Below are 27,583 nucleotides of genomic sequence, written 5' to 3' on the forward strand. Positions count from 1 at the left end.
GTCCATTTCTTGTGTTGAGAAACCATGAACAATTGTTACTTATAGCTTTCTTCATTCCATAGGTGGTGTTATAGATTCTGTTCTCAGCTGTTTCTTTTCCTGGGTGAAGACTCCTTGTCTGTTAACCATTCCTTCTAAATGTGGATATGCTGTTTTGAGCACCCTGGTTGTGTCCTTCTCTGTGCCTCTTTCAGTTCTGTTATATACTTTTTGAGATGAGTAGGAGCCAGGATTGGGTGCAGTATTAAGGATGGATTTTATACAATGATGTAATGTGTCCTGCTTTGTTTTCTAAGTCTTTTATAACAATTCTTAACATTTGTTTTTGTTTTACTACTACTGCTATTTTTATTACTTCAGAATTTCGTTCTGGAGTGAATACCTTTTTCACAGCCTGTCATCATCTGTGGGATGTTAGGATTCTGGGCTTTCTTAAACTTAGTGCTTTACTTTACATCTCTTTACAGTGGATTTCTTGTGCTGGTTACTCACACAGTTGCATAAAGAACTCATGGCACTGTAGGTATTTCTCACTTTTATAGCTTAGAATAGCTTAGAATTATCAAAAACCTTTTTCATGTTTATGAAAACTGCAATAATATTTTCACAACATTTAAAGTATACAATTATCTGTGCAGTACAAGTTGTATGTGAAATTAATAACAGGACTGGATATTTTGGTTTGATTCCCATTGCATTAATTTACAAACTCAATCTTTTGCAGTTTTGTTGCTAGAGAAGATGGAACATGATGACATTTGTAATAAAACTCTGAAGATTACAGACTTCGGTCTGGCTAGAGAGTGGCACAGAACAACCAAAATGAGTGCAGCAGGGACTTATGCGTGGATGGCTCCAGAAGTTATCAAGTCCTCCATGTTTTCTAAAGGAAGTGATATTTGGAGGTAAGAAGTTTGCTGAATATTCAGTAGAACTATGGATTTTTATTTGGATTTTTTGGTGGTTTCCTATGTTATTACCTCAGCATATGGCAAGTATAACTGTTCTAAGAAACATATTAGTTCCTCAGCATCTAGTTCATTTGATCTACCTTTAGTTATTCATGACTTACCAATTTGGGGAGGGAGAGGGAAAATAACAGAAAAACTTCTTTTTTTTAATTATTTTTTTATTTTTAAGAAAGCAAGATCTCATTAAGAGAAGCCTTTAAAATATCTATTGGTTAAGATACTTAAGTATTTTATCTGGAGTCTTAATGTAAACAGGCATATGCTCTTCATATATTAACATATATTGATCTCATATTGGTATGTTTCTTCATATCAAATGTCTGAAAAGTCTCATTCTGCATAAAGAAATGGGACCAGCCAGTTATTGCCTTATATGTCTGATAAATAAAAGTAAGTTGCAAACCAGAACTTTGCCGAATGTTAACTTAAATTAGTGCTGGTTTTAGGAATCTAGAATGTCATCATGTGTAAAAGTGAACATCAGATCTAAGCTTTTGTATTTATAGAGATTTTGCTTCCAGTAGCTGGAGTGACGGAGAGTGTGTTCAGCACAAAATTGTTTTAACTTGCTCTCTGATTTTAAAGGTGGGGAACTCCCTATGTTAAATTTGTGAATTTCTCATTGAAGACATTCTTGTGGATCATATAAATAGTATGGCTCTCAATACTGATGCAATTTTTGAGTGGTGTAGTGTGGGATACATGTATTGTAGAAAGGTAATTTAAACTTTAGTTTTAATTTAGTTCTGTTTCGTGAGTGGGGAGAAGCAGTGATTGCACAATAGGCTCTAAAAGCTGCTGTGCCTCACCCTGAAAAGTCTACATTTCCTTTCTTTTTGAAATGTTTTCTCTCTGAAGGATCCAAGGTAGCTATTTGGGGAAGGAGGGGAGGACTTTAATCTGTTTTCTCATGCCTTCTTATGCATGTTCTGTGTTGTATAATTCTTAAGTAGGGTCCTATTTTGCTTAGATGCCTGATATTCTACAGCATGAAGTAATACTTTTGGTATTCTCAGGATGATTCTATATCTGCACTACTGTTTTGTGACACCCATTTGTCTTGTGTCTGGAACTGATTTTCAGCATTTTGTTTACATCAGTCTGAATTGATGCCCAGCTGAGAAACATCTTTGGCTTCATTCTTTTTTTCCATTCTTTCTTCCTTTTTTCTTTTTTTTCTTTTTTTTTCCTTTTTTTTTTTTTTTTCTTTTTTTTTTTTTTTTTGCAGGGTGGAGGTTGGGTGTAGGCGTTTCCCTAATCAGCTGTATTCCATGCTTAATTACAGGTCCTGTCCAGTCTTGTTGCTGTGATTTTAGGTATCTGAGGGGGTATGCTTTGGTGCAATTATTTTATATTCTGCTGCAACATTAGTTTACATTTTTGGAACCTACAGTATTTCTCTTCTTCGCCTTCTCTCCTGCACGCCTCTCTTGTAAAAATGTAAGTATTTAGCTCAATGATGGACATCTAACAGGAGAGGTTTTTAAGTAGAAAGGCTGTGTTGTACAGTATAGTTTAGACCTTCTTGGCTTCTAAAGATTTCCTGCTTACTGCACCTTGGTCTATTCTGTTGCTTATCTTTACTCTTTCTTTGAAAGAAAAGCAAATAAAGAATATCCTGGTTATGGGAGTGTTTTTTGTTTTAAAAAGCATTCGGGTTACAAATTTAAGTATGGGTCTTTCTAAGACAAGGAACAGTATATGTCAGGAAAGTTCTAAACTTCAGTTACACATACTGAGTACTAAGTCTCCAAAAGAAGTCTGCAGACCTCTTATTTAAAAAAAAAAAAAAATATAGTTGAGGCTGCTCAAGTATACTCACATTTGCAGCTGGTCTTCCAGAATCAGCTAATGCTCGGAAGTGTTGTGGGAGTATTTTTGTGCAGAGCCTTCCAGGCTCAATGTTCTCAGGTGTCATCCTAGATAGCAGAACTGGTGCTTTCTAGGCCCTGTGTGTGTATCCTTTTGCTTCCCAAACCAGAGTTATAACTACTGCATTTATTATTCTTTGGCATATGCTTGCAAATTCCCAATCAAGAATTGCACTCTTTCAGCCCTACCCGTCCATCGATCATCACACATTTCTTAGTGGTATGTCGGTCTCGGTTTTGTGTATGGATCCTGAAAGTGCAAATACGCCCACAGATCTCCAAGTGCTGGTGGTGTGCTTCAGGAGCGGTCTTCACAGTAATGCGTGCCTCCATTGTACAAGCTCTTGGCAAGGCTGGGAAGCATGCACTGTGCAGCAGAATTAGCAGCTGCTTTTGCCTGGCACATTCATATAATTTTGAAGAGATTCATGTAGCAATGTGTAGTAACCTCTGCTTTAGAAGATGGATTATAAAGTAAAAAAACTTTGAGAACTTTAATTACCTTCATTTTGATCAGCTTTTAAAATACGTAAAACCAGCAAGTTATTGCTGGAATGAGATACAGTAAAGCTTAAATCACATTTGACGGCGGGAGAATAATTTTTAATAATGAAAATACTTAAAAGGATATCTTTTTGAAAGTGTATTTGGTTTTGTGGTTTAAAAATGTATAATTCAAGCTTCTTATGCCTGTATTTTTGGCCTTTTGCTGAAGGTGGAAAAGGAGATGGCTTCTGCTTTTTTAAGAAAAGCTGTTTCTTAGAAGCTCTGACTGTATACATAGGACAACTGTACGTAGGCTGGTGAAATTTAATGCACAAAGTAGCTACTTCCGTAGTTGAGAGAGTTAATAAGTAGTTGTTGTCCTAGATAATGATAGATTAGTACCTCCCAAAAAGTCCAGCATGGCAGGACTAGAATGTTTTTAGGGTTCCTCCCCACAGTTTTCCCCCCGCAGTGCTGGCTCTTGGTACTTGATATTAAGACTGCTTTCATTAAAAGAGACACTTTCAGGCTATTACTGTGTTGGTCTGTTTAAAATTTTACAACCACCTTCTTGGCACTGTTGAAAACTACTTAGGATTATGGGCTTGAATTGTGAATATAACTAAAGCTAAGAGTGTGACACAATTTTTTATAAAAGATTATTTCTTTTTAGTTAAATTTATTGTTCTGCTTAACTTCAGAGTTCATGCTAAAATATGTACAGAGTAGTCTGAACAAGGGAATTCCTTGAATTAAGAACAGTCTACGCTTGCTGAGAGAGCATGACATTATTTTTACGTTTTTTCTAAGCACGCAGATGAGAGATAGTTCAGTAAAATCCCTCCATCACACGTAAAATGTGTATGTACCGCAGGAAGTGTCATACTCATTATTGTCAGAAGTACCACTGATTTTAAAACAAAATTGGAATTCCTTATTTTATCTTTCTTCGAGTATACAAGCAAGTGCAGAGGTTAAACTGGAAAAAATTGGGAGGAAATTACTGAGAAGCCAAAGACTTTTCTTTTTTTATTCTATTTTCTAGGAATAGACTGTATTCCTCAGCTTTTGATTAACTGTTAACACTATAAATTCATTAGTTTTCTAAGATTTTATGATAGGCAAAACTTCTTAGATAAACAGAACGTAGATAAACAAAACACTGCTGATATTTCATAGTTTGCTGTTTTATTATTTATTAAAGTGATGTTGTAAGGTCTTGTATGACTTTTTCTCATTAAGGAGAGAGTGATAGAAAAACTTAACTAGTGTGTGTTCTTCTCCCTGTCACATCTGCTGTAGTTGAGGTGGTATTTCTAGTACTAAGGGGTACATAGCCCTTACCTCCCCAGTGCTGTATGCATTTCTGCTCATGTAGGAGAGTTCAATCCAGTCCTGCAAAACTTGCAGGTAGTTTCTTCACACACCTAGAGAAAAAGGGCAAGAGCAATACTTTGTATTCTGTTTTTTCCCTTTGCCTGTCCACTTTACTAGTCAAAAGCAGCAACAGGTTGTCCTTTGTATCCTTGTTCTACAGATAGTGGGTCCCTGGCAGGAAGAGAAGGGGGGGGTGGGGGTGGGGAATAAAACCCAAACCCAGTCATAAAGTCTACTTTAGGCTTACGTTCTAAAAGGAGTAATGCCTGATTCCTGAAAAATGACTGTGAAAGCTATCCATTTCAGTTGTGGTGGAATAGGAGCTCTAGAGCAACAGCAGCGAGCGTGCTGTCCCAGCCCTTTGTAGGGGCTTGGATGATTTGAGCAAGCCATGCAGACCCAAAGAAGGTAAAAACAACACCCAGCTCTTCTTCTGGAGTGGAGAGCATAGCAGAAATTCTTATGATGAATGTTGCTGCATAGGAATTCCTATGATTCTTGATTTCTGTACCTAATGCTGAGAAAAGATCTCTTCATGCCACCACCTTTCACTGGAGACAATGGTTTTTTGTTTGGTTTTGTTTTGTTTTTTTCTAGTATGGAGAAATTAGTTGCATGTGTGTGTAATCATTTCTCAGTCTTGTTGCATCCTCTGTGAGAAGTGAAATGTTAACAGGCCTTTATATAGCATACAAGAGATTAGAAATGCAAACTTCCAAACAAAGCTGGGACTTTTCTGCTGTTTTTTATTACTAATATTTTTTTTAAAACTTAGCGGGTACATCTAGGTAAATTGTTGTGAAATGTTTGGAAAGGGGAATGGCCTGAATGCTTTTCTGAGGTTTTTTTTGTTTGTTTGTTTTGGTTGATTGTTTTTGGTGGGGAGAAAGTTGCTTGTTTTCTTGTCGTTCAGACTTCTGATTGTAAGTGAGATTTACACAATACTAGATCTTAGAGTCGCATCCAATTTGGTTAATTGCTGTTAGTGGAGAGGTGCAAGATGACTAAAGTAGAGCTGACTCTTAAAGACAATCACCTTTGACATGGGAAATCCTCATGGATTTCAGTGCATGGTTGGACAGATACTTGTTTGTTCTTGAGTAAACAATGTGTCAGTATTCAGAAAATAACTGTTAAAAAAATTACCTTTTGTAGTTATGGAGTGTTGCTGTGGGAACTGCTTACAGGAGAAGTTCCTTACCGTGGCATTGATGGCCTTGCTGTGGCTTACGGAGTTGCTGTCAATAAGCTTACTTTGCCCATTCCATCCACCTGCCCTGAACCATTTGCAAAATTAATGAAAGGTATCTATGTTGTTTCTTCCTATGTATTTAAATAGTCATGTTTTGGGGGTATGTATCCTTGCCTGTAATAGTCATGGGGTTGCAAAACAAGCACTTCATTTGGTAATGTGCTGCGTACAAAATATTTTGTTTTTCTTTACACAGCAATCTGGTGTTACAGACAGTTTTATGTGTTTCTGAGGAAGTCATACAATATTACTGTGTACCGCATAAGTTCTTCAGTAGCGACAGAGTATATTTTTTGCTCTGGTTTTACTGATTTCCTTTTATACTCAAATTGCATTAGTTTTCATAAACTACAAGATATATTACGGATCAATACAACATCAAGATTAAAATCCCAAGGGGAAAAACTGCAAATGCCATTTTTTTCCTCATTGTTTCTTCCTGAGTGTCAAAAATGTTTTGGAAATACTTTAGAGAGAAAGAAACATTGCTTGCTAATGGCTATTTCCTTGTGTTTAATGAATTTCTTTACCTTTTATATGTAGTATAGCTAGTACTGCTAGTTTTGCTATTTCAGATTCTAAAGATAGAGGTGAAAAAAATTGACTATTAATACAAAACCAGTCCTCTGATTACAGGTAGGTAGATGTCACTTCTGTAAATGGAAGAGGAACTAGGGAAGCCTTGCAGATAAAGGGAACACATTAGAACTTGAAGTACAGAAGCAAGTAACTTGAAATTCATGTAGTTCTTCAAAAAGTTCTGTGTACTATTAAAAACTGATGGGATTTTGATAAATTCTAGAATGCTGGGAGCAGGACCCTCATATCCGACCATCGTTTGCCTTAATTCTTGAACAGCTTACTGCCATTGAAGGGGCAGTTATGACCGAAATGCCTCAAGAGTCTTTCCATTCCATGCAAGATGACTGGAAATTGGAAATTCAGCAGATATTCAATGAATTGAGGACCAAGGAAAAAGTAAGTTGGTTTTTCCAATTGCATGGCAGTGAAGGAAGGGTATGTGTGTATGTGCGTTTATGTGATACAGCAGTTTTGAACTTTTGAATTGTGGCTTATCAATATAATACAAGAAACCTGATTTAGTAGGGGAGATACACTTGAAAGGATAAACTGCTTGGAAAAGAGGATTTACTCTCTCATTAAAACATTATTAATTTAAGTTGCCTATTCTTGTTGGTAGATGTACTATTCTTAAATTCCATTAATATGTTTCTGGACAGTATTTTAAGATAACCCTGTAACTGTCTTGCAGCAAACTTACTTCAGAAAAAGAGTTTGAACATTGTTTTTTCTCAAATTTCAGACAATGTTGCTTTTCCCCTTTCTTCCTTAATAAAAACAATAAACAGTTCTGTATGCTGAAACTATAGCTAGAGGTATTTCAGTTGAAGTGAAATTTTAAGTTTGACAGGAAGTGTGATGTTGTTGTACTAAGTGAGGGTTATCATATGAATGGCTCATTCAAGAAGTACAGGCAGTTGAAAAAGAAATATATCCACACTTGTCTCCCCAAAGAAAACAGGTTGTAGGTCTGTAAATGTGGCACATAGGCTCTTTTTAAAATGTGTCATTTTTTTCTTGGATATTTGAATGCATCACTTAACAAACAAACCAGAGTTTATTTACCCCTTAGCTAATCTTTATAACCTGCAAATTTTCAGCTGCTGCTGACCATTCTCCTCAGCTGTGGGAATGAAAAGCTTTTCATCCTGTTATATGACTGTATCATGTGGTTTCTTTTCCAAAAATGGAATAGTGCTTTTATCTCTCTTCTTCCTGAACAGACTGATAATATTGCCCTCTCTTTTAGTTACTTCAACTAGTTTTTAATCACCCTGAAGTTTGTATTTTCCTTTAGACAACTTCATAAAGATAACAGTTGGAATAGGCCAGGTGTCCTCTTGAGTCCCTGTTAGAAATGCTTCTAGTAGAAACAGATTCCTTCTTTGCACGTCTTTCTTGCAGTACAATTATTGCCCAGTATATATTTGTTGTTATTTTCCATGAAGTGGTAATAGATGAGGAAGAAGAGAATTGAGATGCAGCAACTTATGAAGAAATCTTTATAAAAATAGTCACTTGACTTTGACAAAAGCAAAAACTAAACTCTCGTCTTGGAAGTCACTATCAGCAGCCTTTGTCCCTCACTTCGCATCAAGTGTCACAGATGGCTGTTTGTAGACTATTGGCTGGTGATGGATGTGACATTACAGATCTGCTGTAATATCAGCATGTGTGGTATCAGAATTTATTGATCACCACTAAGATTGCAGTATCATCAATAATAATCGTATGTACTTCCTATCTGTCTTTTCTTCCACCCTCTGCTTTTCCCTCTTCCATTTCGGTTCACAGAACTGGGTAAGTGTTGTCTGTGTAGTCTCCGCCCTGCCTGCAGTGGGTATGCAAGTTGCTGGGCTGTGTGCCTCTGTAGCTGTCAGATCTTTTCCTTTCCAGATGGGTTAGAGTCCCTCTACAGAGAGTAGAGACTTTCCTTTTTACTGGCTGTGGGGTCACCAGCCACTGCGTTTACTTGCCACAGCCTGTCTAACCTGCATAACTCTCTTTTCTGCCCCTCCGGCAACTGTCTAACCAGCCATTTTCCCGTTTTTACTCCGGGAGCAACTGTAACAGGCATTTCCATTCAGGTTTTTGTTTATTTTTTAATTTTCTGGAGGCATTAGTGCAATATGAGATTTCTCATTGAAGAAAAAGCTGAGTAAATCAAGTTTAGGATTAAATAAGTCGGCACAAAGCTTTGGGAGGAGAGTCATATTTTTGGTGTAAAAGTGAGTTAAACTTAATTGGGGAGGGGAAAAGATAAAATGAAATTTACTTCTCATATGCCAAAGTAAATGCACCTCTAAAGGCATCTGCCCTAATTAGGTAAACCTGTTTAAGAATGAAAGCATGTAAATTTGACTTAGATAAGGTTTTCATACTTGCAGGCTTATTTAATTTGGCACATTATCAATTTTACTGACAGGTACTAGGGAGAAAGTAATGTCTATGAAGTATTTATATTGTAATAATAAAACAAACAAAAAACCCCTGCATGGAGTCTCATGCCCTGTAAAAGAGGAACTTCTGTAGCTGGAGGAATTTCCTCAAGGGCTTGCTGTGAATGAGCGATGGTGACGCCCACTCCAAGAGAAGATCACAATCTTCTTTTGACAAACGTTCTTGAGCAACTTAAATATAGAATTCTTTCCTAGCTTCCTTACAATGGGTGTTTTAATTGTAGAGTGGTGTAAAAACATTGCATAACTAATTGCAGTAAGTCTGTTTTTAATTAGTTTATTTGGAAAAAAGTAAATACTTAATCTCTCAGTGAGAAAACACTATTACTTTTTCTAGACTGTCTACCTTTTCAATATGGGCCCTCAATTTTTGCCTAGTTACTGAGCTTTATGGAACTGGATTTGAGGACAACAAGAGGATAATCAACAGTGTCTCCTAATACATTTTTATTGCAGTATTAATACAGTAATAAACATCTTTTCTGTTTAAACTCTAAAGTACCTTTATTCTAAATTTGAATTCATGCAGCTTCTGCTTCCAACCCTTGTTTTAGGTTGTCCAGTTTCGACTGGACGGGAGGAGGAAGAAAGTGAGAATTTGCAGCAATCTCTAAATTAAGTTATTAAATAGCTTAAAAAAAACAAAAACAAAAACAAAAAAAAACCAACCACCAAACAAAAACCCAAAAACAGAACAAAAAAAACCCAAAACCTTACTTGCTGGCGTGAAGACAGGCTCCTTTGAATTTCCAAGAGGCAGAATTGCGTTTTGCAAAACTGTATATGTTGAGCAGAGTGGATTTAAAAAAAAAAAAATTAAATATTGTGTTGAAACAAGCTTACTCAAAATTAGCAAACCATATGAAATTTGTCCATCGTTTCAATTAAATTTGAAAACAATGATAAGCAGTGTATGCATGCTATAGTTGTAAAGAAAAAACAAGGATCTTTTTGAGGAACAGATACTTCTCACTGAATGAGTTTGGCTTCAGTGCTAACTTGTCTTTTGACAACCATAGTCTTTTTGGCAAGAACAGAGAGGGGTTTTTCCCCTCATTTGAAAACACCAAAGTAGTATAGTTCAGGAACTAATTTATTCAGGACAAAGTGGGAATTAAAAAGAGCAGAAAGTTTATTTTTTTGCTTTCACTGTATGCGATAAGGAATTGTGCTGGCATACAACATGCCAGATACTAATGAGCAGAAGTAGACAGTCTGCTCTGAAGAAAAAAGAAAAGAAAAAAAAGAACAAAAAAAAATCCCACCAAAAACCACCACCACCAAAAAAACAACAACAAAAAAAACAACAACAACAAAAAAACACAAACAAAAAAAAACCACCCCCAAAAGCCAAACCACACCACAATTATAAGATTGTACAGTGACGAATGAATTTTAAATAGGAATGAGATTCTTAAATGTCCAGCACTTTTAGCATGGCATAATTTCAGATGCTGGTTTTCTATTTTGAATTGAATTTCAGTTTCTATCCACAATCATGTGTAAAAACGAAAAAATTATGTAGTGAAAAACATACTGTATCAGTCACATCGTAGCTTCTCCTTTTCCTGTAGTCTCTTTTATTAGCAGTACTGACTACAACACTTCTGGGTAAGTCTGTTTCATGTATAATATGCCCCATACTATGAAGGGAGGTCTGCTTAAATTTCAGATGTATTTTAACAGATTTTGGAAGCTGAAGATTAAGATAATTTTAAGATGGTAGGTTTACAGCTGTTTAGCCTTGGGGATTCATTTACCCTGAAAAATTAACTAGCTTTCTCACTAAAGCTTTTCCTTCTCCAAAATAAAAAAGAATAAAGGGAAAAGAACAACTATTCTATGGGATTGATGGTTGGAGAGTCTTTATGGTGTAATTTAGTGGTTAGTATCTGTTTGATGTTATACAGATACCTGCTAGATTTTAATTAAGAAACAGCTGTCTTCTGTCTTATGACTTAGTTTATCCTATTACACTAATCCTCATTTGGTGTAATACTGATTGCTTTTCTAGATAGAAAAGCGCTACTTAATACATGGCTGAAAAACAGGAAAGGTTAGAAAATTTAAGATAAAGGCATTCATTTGTGTATTCGTCAGGTCATTGACTTTATGTTAGTGCATAAGAGCTACCTAAGAGCAGCCCTCATGCTATGAAAGTGTCTGATGTAAAGTACTTCAAGCACATTTTCTGCTAGTTTGTAAGCTGATAATCTTTGATTGGATGTGTTGTCCCCATTGCCAGTGCTTACCTACCTTAAGTGACTCAAGTTAAATGGTTAAAAGGAAATCTGTATAATGCTTGATTGCGTCGGGATACAGAATCTTGGCTTGTGTAGAATGGAGGAGTGTCAGAAGGTCGTATGTGCATGTTACATGTCTATAGCGCATCATGAAAATAGATGAGGAAATACAACCTACTATGCACTTTATATATCCTTTAATGCAACCTTCACATTACTACTTAGTTTCACTTGTGTGAATCTTATCTTCAGGAGCTTCGATCACGAGAAGAGGAGTTGACAAGAGCAGCTCTTCAGCAAAAATCTCAAGAAGAATTACTTAAGCGCCGTGAGCAACAGTTAGCAGAACGTGAGATCGATGTACTGGAGCGTGAGCTGAATATCATGATATTCCAGTTAAATCAAGAGAAACCCAATGTAAAGAAGAGGAAGGGCAAATTTAAAAGAAGCCGGTTAAAACTTAAAGATGGACACAGAATTAGTTTGCCTTCAGGTTTGCAATTTTTTTGAAGTTCACAATATATGTTACAATTAAATATGCAGGCTTCAGTTCCATGGTTAATGTTTTCAGTATTGGCTACTATTTTAATTCATTGCCAGGTCCTTCTACCCTAATAGTGCAAAAGGATATAGTAAGAATTGTATGGCCCTCCCCGGCCAGGAAAACAGCTTTCACATATCGTACTCTTGTGGAGTAGTCCTGATTTCAGCTGGAAGAATCTTTCACCTGATTCAGCTAGAAGTCCGTTGTATCTGGAGGAAAAGGTTACTAGCATGGGACCCAAATTATTTAAGATTGGTTCGAAGTTCAGATTTTTGCTATTGTTCTTTTTGTGCAGTTAGAAAAGTACCTTTTTATCACATCCCAGAGCTTTCTAACATGATCATGTATTAGTGCTGTTTGCCCTAAGCTTGCAAATACGTAGTTAGAAAAACAGACTTCGTAAAGGCTGGAGGTACAGCTGTGGTAGGTCCAAATTGCATGCTGATTGCAGTCGCAAAATACAACACAGCAGTTAAAATCTTCGGTGCCTTATTTCTTACAAGAAAACACTGTAATAGCAACAGAAGATATTATTTCAGAATACAAATGTGATATAATTTGAATGTTAGAGCACTTAATTCCACCCATGAATGCATTAATATGCCCTTTTTGCAAAGGAGGTATGTTTGTAGAGAGTTGGGGGGTTTTTTTGGTGTCAGGGACTGGTTTAGTGGTGCCTTTTTAATGTTGCCACGAGATGGCACTACGTAAACTCAAGGTTACGCCAATGGTTGGAAAGCCTTCAAAAGTGGTAGCAGCATCCTGGTGTTGATGGGCTTCCTTTCAGTGGCTACCAGGTCAAGTCTGTCAGTTTATTACTAATGCAGTAAGAGCTTAATGCCATGCTAACACAGGTCTGACCAAATCATAGCTGTATGGTAGTTGGAAAGAGACAAAGAGGTAATATTTACCAGTAATATTTAGAGTACTGTTTCAGCACTAGTGAAATAAGCTTATTTTTCCTTACTTTAAAAATAATAGTAACAGTAAATAAAATAAAACACTACAGCCTCCCAGACAAGCATGTTAGATTCGTTTATGCTGGATCACAAGCTTAAACTAAATATTTGGTCCTTTGTTTCCAGTTCTGCTCATATTTAACTTGAAAAAGTGATTAAAAGTTTTGCTCAGAACACCACTTAGCTCTTTGTTGTCAAGAATCATCCAGATGAACTTGTCCTTGAGACAATTCTGTTGTATGAATAACATACAATCTAATTGCACTGATGATAAGGATTAGAGAGGGGCATATTGTCAAATTTTATTTCATAAAATTTTTCTTATTTGCCAAATATTTGTTGTTGTTCTTTTTTTACTACATTGCTATAAATATTTGTAATTCTGTAGCTTGGTGTCTTGTTTTTCTGACATGCTCATAGATGTGACTTCTTTGTTAATGTTACTTTTTATGTTGTATATGAATTACATAAAATAGAAAAAAAAGAAGGCAAATCTGGTTGCCATGAATATTGATTGATTTGAGATGAAATATTGAGGTTTTTCTTTCCCTCTGTGACAGTCAACAAGATTGAATTACAGCTTGTGATGTGGATGTGTCTCAATTTGGGTCCACTTGGATCTACCTGCTTTTGTTGATTTTACTGGAAACCTATCACGTAGTGTCTGTGAAGGTGTGAAATCCTGCCTGTTTGACTCAATATCTAAATTGTTACATTAAGAGTTAGAGTTTGTCAGTGTTTTTAATATGAACATCTCTTACACTATCAAGTCTAATTCATTGTATAGCTTTAATTGTTCTAAGAAGTACAGCAGTATAATCTCCTGAAGATTTTTTTATTTAGAACATTAAAACAGATTTGGTTTACTATCTTACAGATTTCCAGCACAAAATAACAGTGCAGGCATCCCCCAATCTGGATAAGAGGAGGAGTTTAAACAGTAACAGCTCTAGTCCATCAAGTAGCCCCACAATAATTCCTCGTCTTCGAGCTATACAATGTAAGTCTCCGCCATTTCTTTTTGTTCATTTGGTCAATAGAGACTGTTTGTTCCATATACTCACTGAAACACTGGTATTAGTGTCAGATTCCAGGCAGATTTCTCTCTGATTTCCAGGTCCCTTAACTTGTTCTAACATTTGCAACTTGTTCTTTGGGAGGGATAATCTTGCTAAAATGCTAACTAATTTTCAGTAATTCAAAATGACTGTGAATGCTTTAAATAAAATCTTTCCTTAATAACTTCAGGAACTCATTTGTAAACTGACTGGGATAAAACAAGGAAGAATCAAAATTTATAATGGCAAAAGGCAAAGCATCATGCTTAGAACCCATGTAAGATGGAAAACAAGTTTTTATTAGGTATTGGAGTTGATAAAGGAAATCAGTTATGGGCTATCGGAAAAAAAAGGAAAGATTCAGAGAGTAAGGGAGTCTATGTGAGATGGAAAGGCCGAAGAATCAGCCAGCAACCCAGCTTGCTTATGTCAAAAGAGAAGCAAGCTTTAAGCAAATACAAAACCAGAAGAAAATAAAGAAGAAAGCTCACTTTTGTTTTTTTGAAAACAAGAGAAGGAAACAAAAATAAAATTGTGGGTATGCTTGTAGGCCTACATTACTCCATGATACTGATGGTAGAAGGAAAGGTGTGTTCATGCTCATGTAGTGGAGGTACCATGAATATGGAAGAAAACTGATCATACTTAGATCTGATCATTCCCGCATTTATATTTGGGTATGACATATGTAGAGATAGAAAACAATTCCTACAGGAGTCACTGCTTGCATTTGTACAGTCTGACCTATTGTGCAAAATAGATTGTCTAATTGTCCATATTTAGCATGGAATGCTAGTGTGAGATGAAGAAGCCTCAAGTTTCTCTCTCTGTATGAAATCAGTGGAACTTGTTCCAGCTGATAGCTTATGGACGGTTATCTTCTCTTGCAAGGGTAGTCACCTCTGAAGGAAATTACTTCAGAATATGGCTTTATCAGATGTAAATAAGGAGAATGGGAAATAAAAACACATGGGGATTTTTCTTCTGCATACTGTTCTGTACCTAGTTTAAATTTTTTTTTTTTTTTTTTTTTTTTAACCACTCTGAAACTTTGTTTAAAGTTTGGATAGAAACCAGATCTCTCATCTCCTTTGGAATACCTCTGCCTTATGAAATCCTTTTCATTATTAATGTGTAAAGGAGAAGTGGTGTCTTTTCTGGCAGTAACTTTATTATTTGTTTGAACTGTAACTGATACAGTTCCCTGGGCGAAGACCATTACTACCCATATGTTGTGGATAAAAGAGAGAGGTGGGCAAACCCTGTCTTACTTTTCTTAATGAAAATTTGAGATGGAAGGAAAATTACGTAAAGTCTTTTTCAGAAGTTAGCTGATACAGTATCTGTGTTAATAATGGTTTCCCAACCTCAAACCGTGTGGTGGGTTTTTTTGGTTGTTGGTTTTTTTACTGCAGAAAGGTAAGAAATGTTTTTCTTAGTATAATATCATAATTATGTATAAACAAGAGTGTCTCGTTTTATCTTTGCTTCTCCTTGCTCTGTATGGAAATGCTTGGAAATGAAGCAAGTGTCAGGTGTTGGCATGATTCTGAAAACTTGATTTTTTTTTTTTTTTTTTTTTTTTTAAAATCCATAGCCTTATGTAAGCTATAACAGTGCCAGTCCTTGCATGTGTGCTAAATGCCACTGGGGACTTTTCTTTTCTTTTTTTTTTTTTTTTTTTTTTTTTTTTTAATTTGAGCAGGCATTTGTATTTGTAGGGCTAGAACATACAGGACAACATAAAGGCTCTCCTTTAAAAGAAGTAATCTTCTGGTTCTGAGTTTGGATCCCTAGGCTTTACCTAAAAGCTTATCAGATCTCTCAGGAGTATCTAGCTGAAACAATTCAGCTTCCACACCCATCTGCACCTGTGCAAAATAAATTCTCTTTCCCACAATAACGTTTTATCTTGATTTAACTTCAAAGTGTCTTTGTTTCAAGAAGACTTGCTCAAATACAGGTGATTTGAACAGGCGTATCTAACACTTGGTTACTTGATTGCTTCACTTTGTCATGAGCGAGACTAGCTTCAAAATCTATACGTGTTTTAGGTTAAAATAAAAATAAAAAGTTAATTGTAAATCTTGTTATTAAAACAAATTCAGCTGATTTTGAAAGGTGTTTTAAAGGGAGGAGGAAAACCAGTAGGATATGTGTTCCATAGGTCCTGGAATATGGTTGAAAATGGGAGTGGAAAGAAGGCAAGTAGAGTGCTGTACTACAGGGGAGGCTGCGCTGGCGAGAAGGTGTACGGTGAGGCAGGAGGAGAGTGCAGTGCAGTGCAGGACTGGCAGAACCATGGGCCTGTAAACAGAACCTTACTTATCATGCTGTTACAACTGGCGTAGTTGTTTTTCTCTTAGGTCTCTCCATCATAGCTGTAAGCGTGCTAAGTTGATAGCAAGTTACTTTTCTGGTTAGTCCGTCATATACAAAAATCTACTTGCCTGGGTCTGGTCCTAGAAAGAGGACCTTCTAAACCCTGCAGCAAAAACCCTCTATCAAAAGATGCTTAGTACCTTTATAGATCTGGGCTTTATGACCCAAAGATAAAAATATAAGGGAAATAGTTCCGTTTCTGAAATCAGCTTGACTAAGATCTCTACTACATTCTCTTAATTTTTCCTCAGTGATTCCCAAAACAGATACACACACAACTAATGGCCGAAGAAACAGTGTATATGTGTACCAGCAAGATGTAGATATCACAAGTGAATATGAACTTCCCAGTGGGGTTATGAAAAAAGGCAAGATTTCGTTATGTTTCAAAGGTGCTGGTTCTGTTTAATTTAACAGTTGAGACAGTGACAGACTAAGCATTTAATGAAAGTTAGACACTTTATAATTTGTATTGGTGTAGTGAGAAAGAAAACGTTAATCATTGTCACAATTGGAATATTCTGTTTCATTTTATACCAATTGTTCCACAGCATATATTTTCTTCACTGGAATTTAAGTGCTCAGTCTAACTCACTTGTCTGAATTGCCTAAATATAAGGTTCTCAGTTAAAGGAAGCATGGAAAATACGATTGTTTTGCTGTTTTATCTTTAATTTGGGTCTCTTGTCAGTTCATAAATTATTTTTCTTGCTTGCTCATCTTTTTGGATCAGTGCAGTTTGTGTGGTAGCTTTTGTAAAAGAAAAAAATCCCAAATTTTGTCTACTTCTCCTTGTGTTACTGTGTCAAAATTGTTTTGCAGTGGAGAAAATACTCTGTTCTGTCAAAATATTTTGGTTTTAGCAATACTACTTACGTGTGGGGTTTTTTTTGTTTATGTTTTTAAATCCAATCTCTAGTAACTTCAGATGAAAGCAACAGAACTTGGGGAAGGAGCACAACTTATCACCAAGAAGAGTTTGAAGATGTAAAGAGAAGTTTTAAAAAGAGAGGTTGTACATGGGGACCAAGTTCAGTTCAAACAAAGGATCGTGCAGATTGTAAGGACAAGTATGTCTACTACATTTTGTTTGTTTGATAATACTAAGCATTCTTGGTGACTGAATCACTAACACAGGTAGTGAGAGAGAGAAGTTCTGCAGTCTCTAGTTACAGCTAAAACTCAGTCCTACCTTTTAATTAATTTAGGAATTACATTAATAATGAGTAGCTCCCCCACATAGACTTGAGGATAAAAAGCTTACTTATCTTAAGGTTTTAGGGCTCTTATCTATTATCCTTTATTTCTGGTTTTTGAGACTTGGAACATACTGCGATGCTGAGCTACTAATGCATACCAGGCATTCAGATTGACTTGAGGAACTGCAAGCATGGCCCCCAAGTGGGCACCTCCAGTACGATTAAATAAGACTGACTGACTTTGCATACATGAAGCACAATTCACACCAGCAACATCATTTACACTGACAAATACAGGGTGAAAGGGTTCTGAAAATCAGTTGGACACCTTCATTTTCAGATTATTTTTTCTGATTGCTCAAAACTGGAGATTGGCAGTTTTTCTGAAAGAAGAGATCCTTTTCCTTGTCTCTTCTAGTTTATATAATTATTTATTGCGCCTTTTTCTTTTTTTCTTGGTAGAGACATCCACTCATTTACCTGTGGCAGTAGTTGGTTCCGGACCATCTATTGAAACTTTATGATATTTTTGTTTGTTTTAAAGTCACTATGTTTAATAAATTTCCAATATTCACATCATTTCTTTGACACAGTGAAACTGTTGTCCAGGTTTTCACCAACTTTTGTTCTTCAATAGATAGTCAAGGCCCATTTTTCATTGGCTTTCTTTTTAGGCCTGAAATTTTCATCTTATAAGGACTACCTGATATAAGGCATGTATCAATTTATAATCATATGACTCTGCTATTATATACAGTTTTTTTACCTTTGGAAAGCTTTACTGTTTTCAAGTTATGTACTACATGTTTATAATTTAGAAAGCAAGATGTTTTAGTAATTTTCTGTGAAAGGGTGTATAAGCATGGTATCCTCTGTAATACCAAAACAACTATTGTTATTTCAGAGTAAGACCCCTTTCAGATGGCAGCAACCCTTGGTCAACCCTTTTAATGAAAAATCAGAAGGGTGTTCCCTTAGCTTCACTATTTGTGGACCAAGGTAAGAGCTATTTTTGAAAAAGTGAAAATTGCCACATAATGGCATTAAGTCTACCTCCAGTGTTATAAATTGTATTGCTTGAATTCCTCAAGGATTATGCAGATTATTAGAAGAGTAGTCATGCTACAAATAATTTTCCTGTGCAAAAAACTATCTATAAAAAATGCAACTGTTAACATCTTCACATTTCCAGCATTAGCAGCTAAGAAATATACATGGTGTGTGAGCAGTACCACATAGAGCTTTTTTCCCATGTTTTTGAGTTGCAAGCTGATCTGTATATGAGGTCTGCAGTCACTACTTGTTAGCTTCTTTTAAAAAGAAATATCTAAATCAGTAGTTGTCTTGACATTTAAATGATCATTAATGACTTTTATTGTTAGTGGGCTCTGCATAGTTGTTTAAAAAAATGCATAGCTGTTTAAAAACCTGTAAGCCCTGATGTATTCCCAGATAATAGTTCCCTGTTTTTTAAATGAGATTTATTCTCTAAATTTTCAAGAAAAAAAATGTAGATTTCAAATCTTAAAGTTGTTTAGGCAAAATTTTGGGATTTACGGGTAAATCACAAGGCAAAACATACTTAATCCTTTTAGGGTCAGGAACATAATAGCTGTATGTTGCTTTTTATGTCCATTACTATAATGTGCTGTGGCTATACAATATTCATAATTTTCAAAGTTGCACACATTTTGTATACTAGAGATTCTCTTATGTGAGAAAATTAAGTTATCAGTGTTAGGAAAAAAACTGATATAACTTGGTGTCCATACCAGCGGCTAGATTTATGCCAGCTGGAAGAGGAAATGGTAAGCTGCTTGGACACTGCTACACTGTTGGGTTTTTTTTTCCCCCCTAGGAAAAAGCATTTTCATCTTCATATACTGGTAGGGGTATAAATCAAGGCTTCACAAATAGTGATTTTATAGATTTATTAGCTTACTACTAAACCCCTACTTACAGAGAAGATGATACAAGTTTACATATTTGCATTTCAAATATTTCTGTGTTTATTCTGTAGCATTCAGTAGTTTGTAGTAGAATAACACATGTAAGTCAAATTATACCTTCCATTTTTTTGTGAAATTTGACATCTCACACACATCTAGGTGTGAGATGTCAAATTTACTTTTTACTCCAGACCACCATGGCCTAATGAATTAATTGGAAAAATTTCTAGTAACTCCCTGGATTTTGGAACACGGTTCAATTGAAAGTGTTGTAAATAATGTGTTCCAGATCTTATCTGGCAGTTTGTATATAGTAAATTACTTCACTGTAATCCATACACAGAAATGTTTTTCTGTGTTATTTGAAAAGCACTACCAAACTGTTGCAAATCCTCAAATATCACAGAAAATGCAAAGACAATATCTGCTCTTCAACTGTGTTGAGTGCATAAAGGTTGGGAGATACATTATGCCTCTCTTAAAACAAAGGTAAGTCTTTCAGGTGTGGAAAACGTAATTTGTTTACAGTTAACTTATACACTCAGGAAGATTGACCTGCAAGTTGCTTCTATAACAGAGTTTGCTTTTGAGTTGCTAAAAAGATGAACTTGTAGCAAAATGGTACCTCTGCTATTTTGAAGACTCTCGAGAGAACATGAAGAGGTTTAGGCTTAGGATGTGTTTCTGAATCTTACAATGTCAGTTTGAGCTTCTGACTGCATCTAAAGGGGGTATACAGTATACCTCAAGATTAATACTGTGCAAGTGAAAGGAAATAATGTTTACATATACAGACATGCAATAGCAAAAGAGCTGAATTGCAATTTTAAAGTATACTGTAATGTTTTATAGGTGTCTGTACTGATAAGAAACTTCTCCCTGAAGGTTTAGACAGTAAAAGACCAAAGCCAATTAAGTTGCCGAATCAGGCCTATATTAATCTACCTCTTTGGAAAGATGATCAGGGAGAGAATACAGTAGAACATGAGAGCTTTGAAGAAGGAACTTCTGCTAGTTCTACAAATAGTACTCCTCAAATGACACCTACAAACAGTCTGAGCAGGACGCTGCAGAAAAAGAAGACTGATTCAGTGCTGTATGGGTGTGCTGTCCTCCTTGCATCTGTTGCCCTGGGCTTAGATATCAGAGAGCTGAACAAATCGCAGGGTCCAGACGAACTCTTGCCTAAAGACGAGAAGAAGAAACGTGATGGAATATTTCAGCGTGCTTCAAAATTTCGCAGGAGTGCCAGCCCTACAAGACTGCAGTCCAAGAAAGAGGAAACAAGTATTCCATCCCTAAATCCAGCTGCAAATACTGTGAATCTTCTCTCTATGCCCTCCATTTCCACAAAATGCCTACTTCAATCTGACAGTGAAGATGCATTTGCAAGCACTGTGTTTGGTGATTGTGGTCCATGTAGTTCCACTGATGACTTTTCATCTGAAGCTTCTGAAAGTAAGAGAGAACAGAGGATACAGCTGGCTCCTAACACAGTTTCTACACAATTTAAAAATCAGCCTTTTAATCTTTGTCTGAAACAAGAATCTCAAAATGTGCCAAATGATTCTTCCACAAAGTTAAGTGTGTTGGGTCACAGACGAACCTTATCAGATGGGAACAATTTTCAGACCACAGGTGGGTAATTAAGAACTTAAAATGTAGGGGATTTTTAAGTATACAAACAGGAAATGTATGGAAACTAACCATTCACTAATGATTTGCTAGGATTTTTGTTACACCGTTATGTGTTAGCTGAGCCATCATAACTGTATGTGGGTAAGCCCTCTGTGTCTGAACCCTGAATAAACTACCTGCACTTGGAATCCTGTTAGGAGTATCCTGTTAGGAGTGTGGGTATGGAGATTTAAGGGGAAGAGATGGTTCATTTTAATGCGATATCTATTTTTCTCAGGTATTGCAAAAATAGGTTTCCCTGGTCTTTTTATGTTGTTGAGAACCTGCTTTTTGTGAAATGTACAGTATTAGCATTATGGCTGAAATAAACTGAGTCTATGTCAGGTGCATGCATTATGTAGTTGTGGACTTCCTGAGACTGAGAATACACTTGTTTAATATAGTTTCATAGTCTGCATAGGTGAGTGATTAAGCATCATTTTAGTACTGCAGATTTATTAACTTCAAGAAAAACAAGCCTGGTAAGTTTTGATTTGCTTGCTTGACCTAGAAGTTATGTCACATGTTCCACGAATCCTTAAGTTCAGCTGTTGATAAAAATTTAAGCTGAAAAAAAGGTCTTTACGTCTGGTTTCCATGTAAATGGATAAGTTCATGATGAGTTTTTGGAAAGAAACTCTAAATATCAATACTGGTATTCTGTGGTGGCTTAAATGTAATATTCTTCATGGTACTCTATACATATGTGATTACTCATAATAACCGGACAAATACTAGTATTCATCCAGTTACTGCGTGGTTAATGCTTTCTCTATATATTTCTTTTGTAGCAATAAAAATGAATTGTTATGGCCTCTAGCAGAGACTATAGATGCAAAAATGTTATTCGAGCACTGCTGGTCCTTTTTTAGGAGATTCCCCACAAAAGTATAAGCCTCTCAATTTTTCTGGTGGGAAAAACCCACTAGTGTTTATGGCAACCCAGTTTTACAAATGGCAAAGAAAACAAGAAGTCACATGGTTTAAATTGTCTTTTTTTGTTTGGCCTTTCCTTTCCCCTAGCTAATGGATTTGCTTCAACCAATGATGTCTCCACGTTACCAGTTCTGTCAGTTACTGGAACTCCGCACTCTCTGTCTGTTCAACAAAGAAGCAATCACAGTGGTGTTTCAACTGAAAAGCAAAGCACTGTCAACATTATATCACGGCCTCGACCTTCTTCTCTAAGAAGTAAAATTGATGCATGGCAGATTATTCCACGCATTATTAAACCAAACTCTAAAGACTCTGAATATTTAGAGGGCAATGTAGATCCAGATGTTAACTTCTTGCCAGATACGGAGGAAAGAACTAACTGCCACATGCCCTCATTACTTGATATTGATGTGGAAGGTCAAAACAGAGACTGTACTGTGCCTTTATGTAGAATGAAGAGCAAAACTTGTCGGCCATCTATATATGAACTGGAGAGAGAGTTTCTGTCGTGAGTGCCTTTCATTTTAAAGATGTTTGCTTTTTAAAGGGGAACAAATATAAAATTCTTGTCCATCTAATGCTTTCTGCTGCTGTTTTCTGATGTACTGTGACAAATAGTACCAAAATTATTAAAACGGGCAGCTAATTAAGAAAGTGTAGTAGGTGCCTTTTTCAAATGTTCCTTAGAATCCCAGCTAGTAACTCTAAAAGCACAATGCTGCAAAATAGTGTTCTAGGTGAACTTTATAAGCATATTTTGAATTACTAAAATAACATGCCCACCTCCCTCTGCAGTGTCACAGAAGTTTTCTTTGGGTTTGAGGGGTTTTCCTAGAAATTTAACTTTTGCACAGTGGAAAAAATGAATGACATACAGTAAGGTTGTGTTCTGTCAAGAAGAGTTTCGCCTAAGAAGTGGTTGTCTGCAGCTTTCCTCTGTGGCCTGTAGAATTAGGGAGGGGGGCAGGGGATTTAAGGTGCTGGTGCAGGAGGCTCACTCCTCCTTAAGTAGCTGGTTACTTTTTGGCATTTGATACTGAAATTGGTTAAGGACCAGCATCTGAATTTGCAGTCTTTGCCCTTGGTTTTTGTGAGAACTTTCAACTGTGTGCATTAGTTTCTCCAGAAAGTTACACTGCTTGTATAAACACTTAGGTTTCAGCCACCATATCGATTTGAGAGGGTAAACTTTAGTATTGCGACTGGATTAAAGGTATTTGACATACTTTATAATGTGAACCAATATTCCTTGTAGGTAAGGATACACTGGAATGTAAATATTTGTCCTCTTAACCTTTTGAAGACTACAGTGTTTGCACTGAAAACAATATTCTTGGTTTGGGATTTTTTGTTTGTGGTGGAGGGGTTTGCCCCCCTTCTTGTTTTTTAAACTCTGCTGCACCTTGTATTGAGGAAAGATGGTGGGTTTTAAGGATGTTTGGTTTTACATGAGCCAACGGTGCGTTTTACTGCACTCAAATTTTAAAACTGCGATAATTTAGTATTAAATCTTTCAGTATAATCTCTGCAGCTTTTCTTCGTAAAGTTACTACTCAGTGCCCAGCTATTCATGTTTAGGAATTAAAGGACAGAAACAGATATGCTTGACTGGTTTTCAGTGATGGAAAAGTTCCAGAAAATTCAAAGTAGTTAATTGGGGTGGGAGGAACATTTAACCTTGATAACACTGATAGTTTAGGTTTTTTACAGTATCACTAGGTGATTAAATAAAACCAAATGTACAGTATACTTTCCCTGATAAAGCATTTCTATAATTAAAGGAACATCCCTCACATTCCAGTATTTGAAGTCCTAATTTTGCATATCATTTGACATTTAAATAGTCTTCATAAATAAAATTAGATAATGTTAGAATAAAACTACTATGTTCCCATCAGAACACTGTTTTGTTGAGACCTTTGTTTAAATGTTTTTCTCTCCTTTGCTCTGGGGTCTGGGAGTTCAGTTGTTAAATAGAATACACAATTTCTTAAAGCTTCAAAACCAAGGGATTAAAAAAGGTTTCTGTTCTATGCAGTACAGTGGCTACCTTGAGGATGACAGATAATTGTACATAGAAAATCATGAAGTCTTAATCACATGGAGCAGAACACAGAAAATGCAACTTCCCAGCTCTCAAAATGAAAAAAGAAAAGGATTTCCTTAAAGTATTAGTTTACCAAAAGTAAAGACATAACCACTAGTTGTCTGTAAAACTAAATGCCTGCATAGCGCATGATGAAGTTATTACATTTTCTTCACATGTAATACTGTTTCTATTTCAGTATTCTTAGTTCTTTGTCAACATGATTCAAGTTGCATACTGTTCTTTGTCTTATCTTTAAACTTCAATTTCATCAGAACACTTTAATAGATGAAGTTTATTCCAGTTTTAATACAAAATATTTTCATAAAATAAAGTCAATTAGGTAAAGCACATGGATCAAATTTTAAGTGTAGCTTGATAGCAGATTTATCTTCAAGGCTTAATTAGAATTTTGGAGCATTACGTATGTTTCAACTCTTTCTTGATCAATTATTCCTATGTAATACTGAGAGAAAAGGAGCTGATTGTATTACGTGTTTCTGAAGAAAGTATCTCTGGCTTTCTACAGGAAAATCTCAGGTGCTGAAGTATTTTGACTTGTAAACTTCTGTTAAGTTCTGTTCTGTACTTTTGAGGATTATATCATTTTAAATGTTGAATTTTGCACCCTATATTTTGTAATTAATAGTATCAGCATAAAAAGCCCTTTGTGAGCTATATTGTTTTCACTTATCAGTGGCTTATCTCTCTTGTAATTAAACAAAGATTTCTATTTCTGTTCAGTGGATAATTTCCCATAAGAGTGGGACATATGATATGACCAGCCCAGTGCATTGTAACTAATTTAGGAGTTTGTATTCCACCTCTTATTCTGAGACAGTTTAGGTAAGCCATCTCAAATATTTCTCTTATGTGATGCAGGGGGTTTTTTAAGCTATAGTCTGTAGTGCTTTATCATTGTTTTGATAGTTTAAAATTATAGGCCAGTCTTCACTGAATTTAAAAAGAGAAAAAGAAAAAAATATTGCAATCATGGTTTCACAGTCTGTATTTCATTTGTCACCAGAGAAACTTGCTATAAAGGTATGGTAATCTGGTATGCATTAAGTGATCTGTCTTGGTTAAAAGTATATTTATTTCAATGTAGATTAATAGCCTGACCAAATAATAAATTATGTTGATTGTTTTAGCACAAAACTGAAGGTGCTTACACTACAAAGATTAAGATAAACACTTGACATGCTGTTTTACAAAATCTGATGATTTAAATGTTTTTATTTAAAAAAATAAATGTTTTGTAGCTACTGTATTGCAAAGTGACCTGAATTTTCTTGAAAAATATATTTTAATGCTTGCTTAAATGTACAAAGGAGTTCTCCGGTGAATAATCAGGAACTGTAGACTATGGCCAGCCTGTTCTTGGAACATTAGAATGTAATTGTTACTTTAATTATCCAGTACGGTAACATGAATGTTCCTGTAACTTCTTGCAATTGATGCGGGCAGAAACATATGGTAAAAGCTTGTTCTTTCTTTTATGTGACCATAGTATGTCTTTTGATGCTTTTACAATGTTGGCTGGGTATCTTAGAGGAGGTAGAGCAGTGGATATAAATAAATTCTGCATCTGATTCAGCATCAAGAATACAGGTAAGGAATAACATATTTCTGTTGTGGGGTTTTTGGCGGGGAGGGTTTGTTGGTTTTTTGGTTTTGGAGGGTTTGGTACTTTGGGTTTTTTGTTTGGTTGGGGTTTTTTAGGCAAATGAAGCCAGTATTTTCCTTGTAATATTTTCTAACACCTTCTTCTGTGAACTTTCCTCTTCTCTTCCCCCATCATGCCATGGGCACATTAGCCCATCTTTCAGTAAGGAGAAGAGGAAGTATCCGTTTGCACAGTGGCAACAGGCAAGATACCGCAAAGTCTCTAGCGGTGCAGCGAAATTCAAAGCTGTAAGCCCAATCTTATAAAGACATGCCTGCATAGAGCTTTCAGTGGGGCTGGCTAAATAACAAATATTTACATGATCTGTGAGCATCAGTATCGAGCCTGGATTATAAGCCAAGCTGCACAGGCAGTTTTATTTTATACACAATCTTATAATGGTAATATTAAGATCCCATTCTCACTAGCCACCTCCCTTTTTAATACAACTAGTCAGATCACTACAGTGCATGCATTATGAGGAGTTAATGAGACTCTGTTATCCAGTTATCTAGTACATTTTTTGATGGAGGGTGCTTAAGATTGCCGTATTAGGCCAGAGTCCTTGCAAGTCCCTGAACATAAGTGAAAATGAGCAAACCAAATATGAGTTAGTCATCTCAGTACTGTTAGAAATCCAGTATCCTTGATGATCTAGCTAGTTTGATAAAATAGCTTTTTTAACCAGAAGAAATGCTTTTTGTTCTACTAAGCTGGAGAATAGATCCACAGGGCTACTCAAGTAGGATAGATTTACTTTTCTGTTTCACAGAATCACAGGATCATTTAGGTTGGAAGAGATCTCTGGAGATGAAACAGTCCAACCCGCTCTGCTAGAGCAGGTTGCCCAAGACCATGTCCAGTCGAGTTTTGAGTATCTCCACAGGTGGAGACTCTACGGCTTCTCTGGGCAATCTGTTCCAGTGTTTGACCACCCTCACAATTGAAACATTTTCTCATGTTCAGATCAAATTTCCTGTTGTTTTTTTTTTTTAGTTTGTGCCCATTGCCTCTTGTCCTGTCACTGAACACTGCTGAGAAGGGTCTGTCTCCCTCTTCATTCCCTCTTATCAGATATGTATAACCATTGATAAGATCCTCCTGGAGCCATCTCTTCTCCAGTCTAAACAGTCCCACCTCTCTCAGCCTTTCCACATATGAAAGATGCTCCAGTCCTTTAATTGTCTTTGTAGCCCTGCACTGGATTTGTTCTAGTAAGTCCATATCTTTCTTGTATTGGGGAGCCCAGAACTCTACCCAGTACTCCAGGTGTGGCCTCACCAGTGCTGAGTAGCGGAGAAGGATAACCTCCCTCAACCTGCTGGCAACACTCCTAATGCAGCATACCGTTGGCCTTCTTTGCTGTAAGGACACATTGCTGGCTTACATTCAGCTTGTTGTCCACCAGGATCCTCAGGTCCTTTTCTGCAAAGCTGCTTCCCAGATGGTTGGCCACCAGTGCATACTGGTGCATGGGGTTGTTTCTCCTCAGTGCATTTCTACTTCATGAGATTCCTCTAAGCCCAGTTTTCCAGCCCATCCAGGTCTCTCTGAATGGCAGCACAACTATCTGGTGCATCAGCCATTCCTCACAGTTTTGTATCATCTGCAAACTTGCTGAGGATACACCCTGTCCCAGCATCCAGGTCTTTAAGGGAGATGTTAAACAGTATGGTATCAACCCCTGGGGTACTCCACTGGTGACTTGGTGACATTTAAGCAAGTTGTAGTTAATACCATCTCATATTTTATTCATATCATGTAAAATATTCTTCCTAAGAGATTTATGTAATTGCTATTCTTAATTACTTTCAAAGGCTTTTTTTCCTATTTCAAAAGTAAAGGTGTAAAGACCATTCTCACATCTAGGCTTTAGTAAATTGTTT

At 36.3% G+C, this 27,583-nt stretch overlaps 1 protein-coding gene across 1 annotated transcript; it reads left to right on the forward strand.

The window, feature by feature from the left end:
* Positions 1-724: 724 nt before the first annotated feature.
* Positions 725-22,517, forward strand: LOC104081963 (mitogen-activated protein kinase kinase kinase MLK4; the record flags this gene model as incomplete). The annotated part of the gene is made up of 9 exons (XM_009584897.1): positions 725-905; positions 5,861-6,009; positions 6,760-6,935; positions 11,494-11,734; positions 13,622-13,744; positions 17,104-17,254; positions 18,288-18,382; positions 20,185-20,970; positions 22,033-22,517. Coding segments are annotated over 9 exons (2,327 nt in total), but the record flags the coding sequence as incomplete, so codon positions are not given.
* Between the last annotated feature and the right edge of the window lie 5,066 nt (positions 22,518-27,583).

This window comes from Fulmarus glacialis, unplaced genomic scaffold, assembly GCF_000690835.1.
Source record: "Fulmarus glacialis isolate BGI_N327 unplaced genomic scaffold, ASM69083v1 scaffold3829, whole genome shotgun sequence".
NCBI classification, from domain to species: Eukaryota; Metazoa; Chordata; class Aves; order Procellariiformes; family Procellariidae; genus Fulmarus; species Fulmarus glacialis.